The sequence below is a fragment of the Corylus avellana genome, chromosome 8 (genome assembly GCF_965113065.1).
Source record: "Corylus avellana chromosome 8, dhCorAvel1.hap1.2, whole genome shotgun sequence".
In the NCBI taxonomy this organism is placed as follows: domain Eukaryota; kingdom Viridiplantae; phylum Streptophyta; class Magnoliopsida; order Fagales; family Betulaceae; genus Corylus; species Corylus avellana.
The window spans coordinates 7,276,391-7,291,597 of NC_142497.1; the positions used below are offsets into that span (position 1 = coordinate 7,276,391).

General features: G+C 40.9%; 3 protein-coding genes across 3 annotated transcripts; 2 read left to right on the forward strand and 1 right to left on the reverse strand.

Annotated features, from left to right (window-relative positions):
* Positions 1-5,807: 5,807 nt before the first annotated feature.
* Positions 5,808-6,848, reverse strand: LOC132162844 (uncharacterized). Its single transcript, XM_059573063.2, has one exon. The coding sequence runs from the start codon at positions 6,846-6,848 to the stop codon at positions 5,808-5,810; it is 1,041 nt and encodes a 346-aa protein (XP_059429046.2).
* A 2,478-nt stretch (positions 6,849-9,326) lies between these two features.
* LOC148584058 (uncharacterized) lies at positions 9,327-10,229 on the forward strand. The gene has a single exon (XM_088518721.1). The coding sequence runs from the start codon at positions 9,327-9,329 to the stop codon at positions 10,227-10,229; it is 903 nt and encodes a 300-aa protein (XP_088374847.1).
* Positions 10,230-11,400: 1,171 nt separating this feature from the next.
* LOC148584059 (uncharacterized) lies at positions 11,401-11,851 on the forward strand. The gene is made up of 2 exons (XM_088519318.1): positions 11,401-11,637; positions 11,725-11,851. The coding sequence occupies exons 1-2, from the start codon at positions 11,555-11,557 to the stop codon at positions 11,849-11,851; spliced, it is 210 nt and encodes a 69-aa protein (XP_088375444.1). The 5' UTR covers positions 11,401-11,554.
* Positions 11,852-15,207: the final 3,356 nt, after the last annotated feature.

Consider the following 15,207-nt stretch of genomic DNA (forward strand, 5'->3'; position numbering starts at 1 on the left):
TCATACAAATTCAATAGATCAACCATTAAATTTGTAGGGTCCAGGGGCGGACCCACGTTAAAGGTTGGGGGGGCGACTGCCCCTGCAAATTTTTTTAAGACTTCTACTATTAAGGGGTTTTGAATGAAGAGTTCCCCTAATTGTTAACATTTGTTCCCCCCAATCCTACGGTATTCGTCCCCCCTGTCCAAAGAGTAGAACCATCTTCACGTCTGGAGTTGGAGGAAAGGAGTTTTTAGAGATGGACTAGTGAGTGGCTATGTCATTTGAAAATGGTTGCTCAGGTGTCGAAATGGTGGAATTCTCGAGAAGAAGTGGAAAGCTGGCACCCACTTATGAAGACTCTGTTGGTTATGCGTTTTGGTTAGGTGTATTGTTAGATGTTAAGCTGTGCGTTTTGGTTTGGTGTATTGTTAGATGTTAAGCTGTGCGTTTCATTGTAATGCAAGGTTTTAAGTTGTGGTATATTTGATATCATGGCTTTCCATATTTAAGGCCAGGTTTGATGCTCCCCCTTACCAAGTTGATCCAACATGCTCCACTGTCCATTTTTATTTCGTTTAACATTCTTATAATTCTTTTAAAATTAATATTTTATCTCTTTAAAAAAAAAAAAAAAAAAAAAAAATTCGTCCCCCCTCGTCTCAATTCCTAGTTTCGTCCCTGGTGGGGTCTACCATGACTTATGCGAGTCCACAAATCTAATGGTTGATTTGTAAGATGAGATAGAAAAAATATGGGCAAAATATTGACCCTAATCATTCCTCTTTTTTTTTTTTAATTATTTTGTTTAAGATTGATCTAATGATGAATTGAACATGACACGTCAGCTGAAAATGATAAGAGAATGTTGAGAGAATGGCTAAATACCATATCTCTCATGGGATTGCCCTTGGAAATCTAGAATTTATTATGAATTAAAAAAGATCACAACCAAGAACTGAAATGCTTTTAATTCTTGTATCTATTGCTTATGGTCTAACGTACGTGCATTTGTCTCCAAAAGAGGGTTTTCCTTTCGGAGTTTCTTAATTGTTGGTGATATTGTCAATGTTTCCTTAAACTATCAAGAAATGTCGAGTAATTCTATGTGGCCTATTTGTGTCCTACTTGTGTCCCACTAAGAATGATGTGGCTATTAAAATCACCCTTTGATCAAAATTCAATAATGATCAATCACAAACTCAATGGTAATTTTAATAACTAAATCATTCTTTGTAGAACATAAGTAGATCACCTAGAATTACTCAGAAATGTCTCAAAGAACAGTAAAAAGACAACAATTACATTAATTTTTTTTTAATAAATTTATTATTAGTTTCAAACTGTTTGCTCAGTAGGCATAGGCATTAGAAACTACTTTTGAATCAATCTTTGTCCAAAAGTTGAGAATTTAAACAGAATATATGCCCAAAATTGTATAGAGAACTTATATTAATTGGTCATGAAATATATATTATTGCACATGCAAAAGCTGTTTATTGATATATTTGAAGCATTAATAATGGTGTTACAAAGTACTACTTATCACTAGTTTGATTGATATATAATAAAGTAGCAGGAGGCCTGGGACATTTTGGTGGACCAACTGGGGGGCAAGGGGCTCCTTTCTTAAAACTACAAACACATTGCTCGTATCGAATTTCTCCGCTAGTAGGGCGGCAAAACGCTGAGATTACCCCGATACCTCGGTAACAAGGCTGACATGTCAACATGCATTCATTCTGATTAGGACAACCACCACCGATCACCGCCATCTCACAATTGGCGTTCGCCGTTGGAACCATAGTTTTCACTACAAATTAATTAATATCAACAAAAAAAATTAAAAAAAAGAAAGAAAAAAAATGATGGATGCATGGATTCTATCGCCTTCCGTTAAGCATACATAAAGGGTATAAGAGGACGACCAACTGTGGATACTATATATGGGTATGGTCATAGTATCATCTATTTTCTAGGAACCAATGACACGAGGAGCCTAGACGGTATGGGCATATTGGTCATAGTATCATCTACTTTTTGGGAACCAATGACAAGAGGGGCCTAGACCGTGAAAAATAGCAGATATTTCCTCAAGTCTGGTTGAGCTATAGCTTTACTAAGAGATCAGTGAGACTTAAGACAACTAACATTAATCAGACTTATGTGAGCTTTCCTATTGCGAAATTTGAAATATATGAGTTTTTAGAACATATATACCTGAGATGAATACGAGTAGAAGCAAGTAAATGGAAGCACATAACTTGGCCATCATTGTCCTTCACATATTACACTGCAAAAAGAGAGATAGATTGAGAGGATATTGGCTTTGTTGCATGCATGCAATTGGGTATTTATAAGTAGTGAAGAGACTATTGATAAGAATGAATCATGCATGTTTGACATTCAAATTGGTGGATTTTGTTTCCATAATGGGATTAATTGCCCCCTAATATTTGTAAAATCTAAAATGCAAAGGAGGATCCACATTCTTTGAATTCCCAATTCAACTTTAATTATTAGCGGAATTCTTGCAACCCTAATCATTAATTCCTAATTAAATTATTCAGTTTTTATTTTTATTTTTTATTTTTAACTTTGATTATTTTTAAGAAAAATTATTAATACTTATTTAGTTAATTAATTGTATATAACATGCTACCAAGATCTTCTAAAATTTTGAAGTATTTTACCATGTCAAATCTCAATAATTTTTTCAAATTTAATAGATTTTTTTTTTTGAAAGAGTAAAATAAGCTTCATTACACAGAAATGTCATCAATTACAGAATCACGGACATACCAAGGGTAGTCCTCTCTCCACAATCTCTCCTCACCCAAAGGTAAAGCCAACTTAGCAAGTCGGTGGGCTGCCATATTTCCTTTACGTTTCACATGACAAACACTCCATTGATGAGTACTTTGTAGAAGCAGCTTCGCATCATTAATCAAAGGACCATAACAGCCCCCTGTACATTCCTCCATACCCATGGCTTGAACAATTTCCATAGAATCACCTTCCAGAATGACATCATAGAACTCCATAACACACATAATTCAGCCATTTTCCAAGCTGCCAGTGCTTCCGCCATTGTAGGATCGGTAATATACTGTCTTGACGCCACCTGTGCAGCAAGAATCAGCCCATTATGATCATGAGCTATGATTCCTATCCCCATTTTTTCCCCATCTTTGTCTACAGCCGCATCCCAATTAATCTTTACAACACCAACAGGAGGAGTATGCCACCTTTGCATTACTGGATTCGATTGCTGAGGATGTTGCACGCACCTCCCCTCCTCTGTTTTCATAAACAAGTCCACCTGTTCCTGAGCCAACTTATGCAGTGTTGAGGGGGATTGAAAATCACCACCAAAAATAACTTTATTCCTTCGTAGCCAGAGAAGTCTTGCAATTACTGCCACCAACTGCATCCCATCTTCCTCCAGACGCCCATGTAACATTTCCAGCACATGGACAAACGAAACTTCAGTTGAAGAGCATTTTTGTATCAATTTCGTACATTCCGCCCAAACATCCACAGCAGTTGGACACGTCCACAATACATGCCCAACAGTTTCACCAAACAAACCACAAATTGGGCACATGGGATCAGATATATTACCTTTTTTATGGATATTAACCCTTGTCGGCAAAATATCATTACAAGCTTGCCAAAGAAAAGTCTTCACTACCATGCGTCCCTTAATTTGCCAAACCGCCTTCCATTGCTTTGATCTGATGGTATTATCCGAACAGCTTCCTTTAATTGCCTCAGACATTTCTTTAGCCAAATGGTACGCACTCTTCACTGAAAAAATACCATTTTTCGTACCCACCCAAACCCTTCTATCATGTTGTCTCCCCGGGCAGATTGGAATACTACACACCAGGGCAGCTTCTTCCTTCCTGAAAACCTCCTTCACAAGTGGTATATTCCACCACCTTGTGTCTTCATCAATAAGAGTGATTACCTTTGCATCCTGTTCTAACACCCTCACAGTAGATTGTATGGAATATGTTGAAGGCACAGAAATCCAACGATCTTTCCAGATTTTAATAGAAGTTCCATCACCTACCCGCCACATCAATCCCTCTTCCAGTAATGTTCTTGCATTCCATACACTCCGCCAAACAAAAGAGGGTCTTTTTCCCAAACTAGATTCAAGAAAAGAAACTCCCGGATAATACTTTTCCTTGAGCACTCTTGCCACCATAGAATTTGGATTTTGAAGGAGACGCCACCCTTGTTTCGCCAAAAGTGCCATATTAAAACATTCCAAATCTCTATACCCCATTCCACCCTTCTCCTTAGCCAAACCCAATTTCTCCCAACTCATCCATGCAATACAAGAGTTATTTTCTTTGTGCCCCCACCAAAACTTGGACATCATGGAATTAATATCCCTACAAAGAGTCTTGGGTAATTGAAAAAAACTCATAGTATACGTCGGTATAGCCTGAATGACCGCTTTTAACAAGACTTCTTTGCCTGCTTGTGACATAAATTTTTCTTTCCACCCATTGATGCGCTCCCAAATTCGACCCTTTAGGCTTTGAAAAGCTCCTACTCTTGATCTTCCAACTAGAGCCGGGAGACCAAGATACTTCTCATATCTTCTCGTGGAGCTAATTCCCGCAACTGATATAATATGTTCCTTAGCTTCCCTCTTTGTGTTTCGACTGAAGAAAATCGAAGTTTTGTTTCTATTACTTTTCTGCCCAGATGCCTTTTCATAAATCTCCAAAACATGTTGGATACGCAGCCACTCAAAAATATTTGCCTTGCAGAAAAGCAAGCTATCATCTACAAAGAAAAGGTGATTAAGCCGCATCCCCCCTCGTGTAATAGGAAGACTTGTGATTTGCCTATCTGTTTCTGCTTTGTGAAGAAGCAAACTTAGCCCCTCCGCACATAGAATAAAGAAGTACGGCGACAGTGGATCCCCTAGATGGAGTAATTTTCCCATAAGGCTTGCCATGAATCAATACCGAAAATGTCACTGTTCTGACACATGTCATCATTAAATTAACCCACCTATTTGCAAACCCTAACTTCCTCATTATCGCCTCTAGAAAGTCCCACTCGACTCTATCATATGCTTTGCTCATATCTAATTTCAGAGCCATAAAGCCTTCCCTCCCTTTCATCCGACTATCCATGGTATGCATTGCCTCAAAAGCCACAATTATATTGTCTGTGATTAGTCTCCCAGGAATGAAAGTGCTTTGAGTGGGAGAAATTATAAGGTTTAGCACTCTTTTCAAACGATTAGCAAGAACCTTTGCTATCAGCTTATAAAGCACATTACACAAACTGATAGGTCTATAGTCGGTAACACTAGAAGGAGTTTTGATCTTAGGAATTAATGCAATATAAGTCGAATTAAGATCAGCATCAAAAATATCATAATTTAAGAAACCCAACACTGCCTGACATACCTCCATTTTCACTGTTGGCCATGAATTTTGATAGAAGCAAGCCGAGAAGCCATCCGGACCCGGGGATTTGAGTGGGTGCATTTGCTTTAGGGCTATTTCCACCTCCACCATAGTAAAATCCCGTAACAGACTTGCATTCATATCATTCGACACCCTAGGCTCCAAGTTAGCCAAGCACTCTTCCACCCCAGAATTCTCTCCAGCCATAAACAAACCTTGGAAAAATTGTGTGAATGCCTCCCCAATTTCATTTTGTTTTTTCCACTCCTTGCCTTGTTCATCTTTTATTTTCACAATTCGGTTAACTCTACGTCGATGGTTAGCCCAAGCATGAAAAAACGGAGTATTACGATCACCCTTTTGATACCAACTTTGCTTCGTACGCTACTTCCATTTGATATCCTCTTGCTCAAGAAGAAAATCAATCTCCCTTTTAAGCGTTTGAATTGCTGCCAAATTTGCCTCACTCTCTTGCCGTTGTAATACCTCAAGTTGCTTTGTTTTTCTTTTGAAAACTCTCTCGGCATCACCATATTTCCTGGCACTCCACCGCACAAGCTGCGTCTGACACTGGGCAAGTTTTAGCCTTGCTGTTTGCATCCCAATTCCACCGTCAACTCCCATCTCCCATGCCTTCTTTATTACCTCCATACACTCTCCATCAGCCAGCCATTTTGCTTCAAATTTGAAGCTTTTATGATAATTGGGCTGGGCTATTTCAGCATCAAATATTTTTAAAAGCAGCGGCTTATGATCACTCGATCTTGCTGCTAGTACTTGAACTTCACGGTTGATATACATTTCACACCAAGCTCTATTCGCAACAGCCCGATCAAGCCTTTCTTTCATAAAGGTCCCATCCTTATAGCAATTAGTCCATGTAAATTTTGAGCCCTTGTACCCCATATCACTTAAACCACAGTCCTCTAGCACCATACGAAACTGTTCCATCTGAGATTCTCTACGGACAGCGCCACCCACCTTCTCCTCTTGCTCTACAATCTCATTGAAATCGCCAATGCATAACCAAGCCTTGGGGAGGAAAGACTTAAGATGATTAAGTAACGCCCATGATTCATGTCTCTTTGCACTTTCCGGATGGCCATAAAAACAAGTTAGTGTCCAATAATTATCACAGCCAGGAGAATGCACCACCGCATTGATATGTCGTCGTGTGAAGTTTTGAATCTCCAAACACCCTGCTTCCTTCCAGAATAACGCTACCCCACCACTTCTTCCTATAGGATCCACAGCAAATAAACCTTCAAATCCCAGCTTTGTTCGAACACCTTCCAGCTTATGTTTTATACTCTTTGTCTCCATAAGAAACAAAAGAGTGGGTCTCTTCTCCTTTACCATTTGGCAAAGATCACGAACTGCCTGGGGGTTCCCAAGCCCCCGACAGTTCCAACTAATAAGATTCATGGTTGTTGGCAGGACTGAACCACAGCCGCCGCCAACTCTTCAGTTGTTTCATCAAGACTAACAACCATCTTCCTGGCTTTTTTAACCACTTCCACAGTCTCCACTGTGTTAGCTTTCTCATTCACCGCCCTTGTACGCCTACTGGAAACCCCCACAGGGTGAGACGTCCGAGTCTGTTTATTACTACGGGCTTGCCTTTTCCAGCCTTTAACCCCAGGAATTCCACTTCTCATAACCATACTGTCTTCATGAGCTAGTGCACTATTTATATTTTCAGACCCTCCTTGCTGCACTGTACAATCACTGAGCTGAGTTCCCTTTTCAATAGCCACATAATTAAACACAAAATCCATCCTTGAAGTCTCCATATTCGTATTGGGACCACTAACTCTCTCTTTGGTTTTATCAACTATGCAAGTAGTAGAAACAAGCCCCATAGACTTTGAAACCATTGGGCTCATTTTTACCATGTCAGCATCAGTATGGGGTAAGTCTCCCACTAACACTTCCTTTCCTTTAATAATCCTCCTGAAACCACAAACCTCATTATTGCCATGCAACGTGTTCTCCTCCTCCACACATTTGAGCACATGTAAATCTCCCACAATCACCTCCTTTCCTTTAGTGCCCCTCTCACAAGCATGTTCCTCATAACTGCCATACATCGTATTAGCCTTTTCCACACGGTTGATCCCAGAAATTTCGGTCCCAGAATCCCCCACGTAATAGATTTATCTCCTCATTCCTCAATGACAGTTTATCATATATCATATCTCCTCACTCCTCATTCCTTTGTTTGGGTTCACAAAGGAGTTTTCTCTCTACCATAGATGAGAAGGAGTTTTTTCTCATAATTCACTGCGATTATTGAGAGTAGATTGATTTTTGGTGGCGATCAACAACCATGGCGAATGAACTCACACATCGGTGGGCCAATTTTTCCCTTTCTGATGCAGAAGGGATAGAGATTGAGGTCCAGGGGGATGAAGTTACAAAAGCTGTGCAGAGAGGACAATCCTGCATCGTAGGCAAACTGGTATCGGAGAGATTTGTGAGTAAGGAGACAATCAAAGAGACATTATTGCGATGGTGGAGGCTAGGTGGGGCTCTTACTTTCAAAGTTCTAGGAGATAATTTATTTCTGATTGAGTTTGAGCGAGCAAGGGACAAGGTCCGGGTCCTCGAGGGCAGGCCTTGGGTGTTTGAAGGTAACCTTTTCCTAGTCGAAGACTTTGATGGGCGCACATCACCATCGGAATTAACCTTTTATAAGGCTTATTTCTGGGTGAGAATGATGAATTTGCCTCTGGCATGTATGGGAAGAGAAGTGGGTTATAAACTTGGGTCCACAGTTGGGCAGGTGGGAGAGGTAGACACGGATAAGGATGGAATTGGTTGGGGGAGTTTCTCCAGGTCAAGATAATGATTGATCTCTTCAAGCCTCTTCCACGAGGGTGAATGTTGAAATTTGAGGGGAAATCAACATTGGTGGGCTTTAAATACGAAAAATTACCAAAGCTATGCTACCACTGTGGGGTAATTTGCAATGGTTCTGAAGGATGCCCAAAGAGAAGTACTATACGAAACCAGGCGGAACCTACCCAATATGGCCCGTGGATGAAAGCCAACTCCCCTACGAGGAAAAGGGAAAGGTTCTATGATTTTCAGACGGGCAAAACAGAATATGTGAGAGACGCACAGTCTAATTCAGAAGACTGGGCGCGACGGGATGATCACCATGGCCGACGGGGAGATGGTCGAACAAGGAGAAATACGGCTGCCGGGGAAGGGAAGGACGGCGATGGAACTTTTATGGAAAGTCAACATGCACAAGCCACAAAAGATGAAAATGGATCTTCAGGCGCGAAACATGGAGAATTTACGTCAACTTTCCAAAGTGAAATACAGATGAAAACGGCGGGGAAACGGGTTGGAATAATGAGGGAACAATTTTGAAAATCAGTCCACTACAAGAAAGGTAAAACGACAAGTCTCTGCAAAGGGAAAGAATCTAATTGTTTCTAAGGCAGGTATATCAAGGGCTTTATCTCCCATTAATAAAACACAGCTGGCACCAACTGGGAGGTGGATTGGCGGGTAGGGTGAGAATGGCGAAAGCCCACCTATGCGGTCGATGGGCTTTAATGGTATCTTTTCAAGCCCGGGGGGCCCATACAAAGGTTTGGTTCTAGCTGATGTGGAAAAATCGGTTCGAGGAGCCACTGAAGGGAACAGCTCCAGTAAGACGAACGGGGTTACTCAAAGTACAAGGGGGCTGTTGTGGAAAAGAAAAGAGAGGGATGAGATAATTTTGCAAGAGGCAGAGTTGATTTCTTCAAACAGTCAGGAAAAGAGGGGAGCCGAAGGTGAAGTATATGTCCCTGCGAATGCCAAGAAGATTTGTGCGGGGAGTGATAACAATGATTCATATGATGGTTCGGGGATGGCGGAGACTGGAGACCAGCCCCGCCAACCGACATGACCATCCTTAGCTGGAACTGCCGAGGGCTTAAGAACCCTCAGACAGTTCACAAACTTCGCCGAATGGTGAAAGATAAGAAGCCCGATATGGTTTTCCTCATGGAAACCAAACTAAAGAAAAATAAAATGGAGAGAATACGAATAAAGATGGGTTTTGCTAACATGTTTGTGGTGGAGAGTTTAGGGAAGAGCGGAGGATTGGCGCTCCTTTGGGAGGCCGGAAGCAAGGTGGAGATTCAAAACTTCAGTTGCCGGCATATAAATGCCATAATTCATAATCAACAATTGGCTGTACAATGGAAGCTCACTGGCTTCTATGGGCATCCGGACTCGACTAAACGTTTTGAGGCGTGGAACCTTCTAAAATTTTTAGCCCAATTGAACCCGGAACCATGGCAATGCATTGAAGATTTTAATGAAGTCTTATCAATGACGGAAAAATGTGGTGGTAATTTAAGACAGAGAAATCTCATGCAAGCCTTCCAACAAACATTGGAAGAATGTGCTTTGACGGATTTGGGTTATTTCGGACCTAAGTACACATGGAGCAATTGTCAAGAGGGAGAAGCTCTTGTTAGAGAACGACTCGATCAGGGGGTAGCCAATCTCTTTTGGCGGAATTTATTTCCTAATGCAGAGATTGGCGTGTACGCCGCCATAAATTCAGATCACGCACCTCTCATGTTGAACGTGTTGGGAACCCATGATTTAGCCAGACAGAGTAGAAGATTCCACTTTGAGGCGAGCTGGGGATTGGATGAAGGCTGCATAGAAGTTATAAAGAGAAGTTGGATGCAAGACAACCAAAATTCCACACGGTGGGACCACCTTGACTCCAAATTAAAAGGGTGTGTTAATGAGGTAATCCAGTGGAGAAGGAAGCACAAAGGCAGGGACTAGGAATTAATTAAAAAATTGCAAAGGAGGCTTTTATTGCTCCAAACCAGGGAGGATACGGCTACTGGAGAAGAAGTTAAAAAAATTAAAATTCGAAATACAAATTTTGTTGGACAAGGAGGAATTATGGTGGAGACAACGGGCCAAGGAGGAATGGTTAAAATTTGGTGATCGCAATACCAAATACTATCATGCTTGTGCAAATTCCAAACGACGACGTAACAAGTGCGACTGATTCAAGATGAAATGGGACGGATGTGGAATACAATAAAGGGGGTAGGGAAAGCCTTTGTCAATTATTTCACAAACCTATTCTCTAGGGGACCAATTGGTGATTACTCACCCTGTATACAGCCGGTTGCTTGTTGTGTGTCTGACGAGATGAATGCCGCCTTGATGAGGCCTTTTCTGGCCGAGGAGATCACCACAGCTCTTTTCCAAATGGCGCCTTTAAAAGCACCGGGTCCAGACGGGCTGAATGCATGCTTTTTCCAAAAAAATTGGTCTACGATGAAGGATGAGGTATGTGGAGCTGTGCTTGATATACTAAATTCGGGAGTGATGCCTCAAGCCCTTAATTTGACTCATATTACCCTTATTCCTAAAGTGAAAAATCCCATGAGTGTTACTGAATATAGGCCTACAAGTTTATGTAATGTCTTATATAAACTTATCTCCAAAGTATTAGCTAATCGTTTGAAAAATATATTACCCCTTATCATTGCTCCTATGCAAAGTGCCTTTATTCCGGGACGCCTTATCTCGGTGCAGACTATCAGCAAGATCATCACCTGAGCTCATTTCACATTCTAGCCCTATAAATTTTAGTGTTTTCTCTTCTTTCTTTTCCTAGTTATCTTGGTTATGATTAATTTTTGAAAGCTAAAGATTTATTCATGCATTATTTCTCAAAAGTTAGAATCTTCATAAGCAGGGGTAGGGATTGGATGTCAAAGAAAAGTCAGTAATGGATTGCTGTTGTATATGTCTTGAGAAATACTATTTAGTAGACTGTTATATGACTACCATACAACTGGAATAATATGACAGTGAAAATCAGCAATTGATTTTTCTTTTTTACAAGCTATTGTTGATCTAAAGCCTAATTTTCACTGCCACGTTATCTTAGTTGTGTGGTAATTGTATAAACATTTACTAAATAGCATTACTCATCTTGAGAAATACTATTTTACTGTTATACATTTTCTGGCATGCTATGCAGTCTAATTGAAGACCGAGCTTTCTTATCTGTGGATGCATTAGTTGTAACATATGTTTTCTTGATCATTTTTTTCAGGTCATACTTTTAATTTGCTATAGTAATCTCAATGTCGAGATCACGCAATGCCATTGTTGTCACTGGCTTAGTTGTTTTTGTATCTGCAGGCTTGGCATTTCCCTTTTACATGGCGTAAGTAAATTGTCATTTTTAAGGTATGTACTGTGGAGAGTTGTATTCTATTGAGTCAGTATTAATAACATGGTTTCTATTATTCAGATCATCACGACAGTCTGTTATTGACCCATCAAAGCCATTGCCACCGCAGGCAACTTTACTAGGGCCGTATATAAACACCGGCACGCGTGACATTGGACCTGACCATCGAACTTACCTGAAGAAATGATTTATATTGTGAAGGACCTGTTCTTGGTGTAAGTGAAATGTGTTTGAATCATGTACACTTTTGGCAGATAGACATTTTTAGATTCTGGACTGTTAAAATAACTAAAGAAGACTAGAGAATATAGGGATAAACTGAATATTGTATTTCTGTATATTTAGAACTGTATACAATGAGGCCTATTTATAGTTGAATAAGGCCAGACAGAATAGGAAATACAATCACGAAATTAATGTACAATATTACAGAATAATATCAATGTATATACAGGGAAAATATATCAAATTAGCAATTATGGTGATTATCAGAATATAATCAGAATATATTCTGATTATATTCTAACATCCCCCCTCAAACTCAAGGTGGTAATGTAGATGCCAACTTGAGTTTGGAAACAAGATCACGGAACCGTCCAGGTGGATATGCTTTGGTGAACACATCGGCCAACTGATCAGCGAAAGCAATGGGACAGAGACGAAGAGTTCCCTGTAAAAGATGATGGCGCACAAAATGACAGTCGATCTCAATGTGTTTAGTACGTTCATGAAATACATCATTATGCGCAATTTGAACCGCACTTCGATTGTCACAAAAGATAGGAGAACTGGAGGTCTGAGAAACACCCATATCATGTAGGAGCCAGCGAAGCCAGAGGAGCTCAGAAGTCGTGTCAGCAAGAGCACGATACTCAGCTTCGGTGCTAGAGCGGGCAACAACTTATTGTTTCTTGCTACGCCAAGAGATGAGAGAATCACCAAGTAAGAAACAATAACCCGTGGTGGAACGACGATCAGTGGGATCACCTACCCAATCAGCATCTGAATATACATGTAAGTCTAATGATGAGTGAGAAGAGAAATGCAAACCATGAAACAAGGTGCCCTTCACGTAGCGAAGGATGCGAAGAACAGCCGCATAATGAACTGATCGTGGCGCTGTCATAAACTGACTAACAAGGTGGACTACATAGGCAAGATCCGGTCGTGTCACAGTAAGATAGATGAGACTGCCAACTAACTGTCGATAAAGAGTGGCATCAGAAAGTAGCTCACCATCAGTGGCACGAAGTTTGACATTTGTCTCTAGAGGGCTATCAACAATTTTGCAATTAGTAAGGCCAGCTCGTGAGAGGAGATCTGAAGCATACTTGGTATGAGAGAGATAGTAACCATTTGGATCAGAAGACACTTCCAATCCAAGAAAGTAGCTGAGAAAACCCAAATCCTTCATCTCAAATTGTTGGCTCAAAAACTGTTGAAGGTTACAAATACCAACAGTATCATCTCCAGTAATAATCATATCATCAACATATAGTAAGAGGAGAATGAGACCAGCATCAAATCGCCGGATAAAAAGAGCAGAGTCATAGGGGCTAGAAACAAACCCAATCTGCGCAATAGTGGAACTGAATTTGGCAAACCAAGCCCGTGGAGCCTGTTTCAGACTGTACAATGCTCGGCGAAGTCGGCAAACCTTGTGTGGTGGATGATCGTACCCAGGAGGAGGCTGCATATAAACTTCTTCACTAAGATCACCATTAAGAAATGCGTTTTTCACATCCATTTGAAAAAGATCCCAACGACGCACAGAAGCCACAGCAAGGAGTGATCGAACAGAAGTAAGACGAGCCACTGGTGCAAAAGTCTCCTCATAGTCAATACCATACTCCTGATTGAACCCCTTTGCCACAAGACGTGCCTTGTATCGCTCAATAGACCCATCAGATTTTGTCTTAATCTTGTATACCCACTTGCACCCTACCGCAGTTTTGCCTGGAGGTAAATCAACTAAGTTCCAAGTATGGGTTTTGGAAAGGGCATTAAGTTCTTCTGACATAGCATTCTGTCAAAGAGGGTTAGCATGAGCCTCACGGAATGAGTGAGGTTCATGGAGAGTAGCAAGAGCAGAATAACAGTGATAATCATGAAGATAGGAAGGAAGAGATGTTACCCGAGTAGAACGACGAGGGATAGAGGGAGCGGCCTCAAGAGTAGATGGATCAACAGGCATGGCAGAGTCATTGGGGTCAACCGTCGGAATGTCGTCTGGAGAGCTTGTCATCCCTGCATCAAGATCAGTAGTGTCGGGGAGCAAATCCACCGAGACATTCTTGAAGATAGGAGAAGAACTAGAGGGATGAGTAGGAAAAGACTCCATATCACTCAATAACCTATGTTCCCAAAGAGTGAAGTGCCGCGAGATGTGGAGCCGTTTGGAAATAGGATCATAACAACGATATCCTTTGTGTTCAATGCCATACCCAAGAAAACAACAGACGAGAACTAGGTTCTAATTTTGTTCGTTCATAGGGTGGAAGGAGCACGAAACAGACACAACCAAAGATGCGGAGAGATTGGTAATCAGGAGGAGATCCATACAGAAGTTCATAGGGGGACTTATTTAAGGTAGTGGGAGATGTGACCCTATTAATGGTATAAACAGCGGTAAGAGCGGCTTCTCCCCAAAAGTGTTCAGGGATAGAAGCAGATAGGAGCAAAGTCCTAACAGTGTCTAAGATGTGCCTGTGTTTACGTTCAGCTCGACCATTTTGTTGAGAAGTATTTGGGCATGAGCGATGGGGAAGAGTACCATTTTGTTTGAGGGTAGTAAGGAAGGTAGATTCACAATATTCCATGGCATTATCAGAACGAAAAAAATTTTATGTTTCGAGAAAATTGGGTTTGAATCATCCGTTGAAATTCAGAGTAAATTTTCGGAAGTTCAAACTGATTTTATAAAAGATAAAGCCATGTGTATCGAGAAAAATCATCCACAAAAATGACAAAATAGCGAGATCCACCCATGGTGGGAATAGGCGTAGGGCCCCATACATCAGAATGCACCAAATCAAAAGGAGCAGAAGAAACAGATGCACTATTATTAAAAGGTAAAGCACTTTGTTTTCCAAGTTGACACGCAACACAATCAAATGACTCAGACTCAACAGACCTTAATTGACCACTTGTACCTAAAGAACAAATACGAGAAATAGATGCATGTCCTAAACGAGAGTGCCATAAACTGAGGGTGGTAGAGGAAGACCGAGATGAAGTGGCAGCTGACACAACAGGAGGAAGATGGAGTGATGAAAGCTCAAACAGACGTCCAATCTTACGGGCGGTCCCAATTAGCTGTCCCGTCTGTGGATCCTGCACATCACAACCTCGGTTAGAAAAGTGCAATTCTATGCCAAGTTCACAAAGTTGACCAACAGATAAAAGATTTAACGAGAGATTAGGCACTAAGTATGTATCAGACACAGATAGTTGATTAGTAGAAATAGACCCGACATGACTAACAGCAAGATGGGAACCATTAGCAGTGTAAATGGTGGTAGGCCTAGGTAACACAGATTTTGC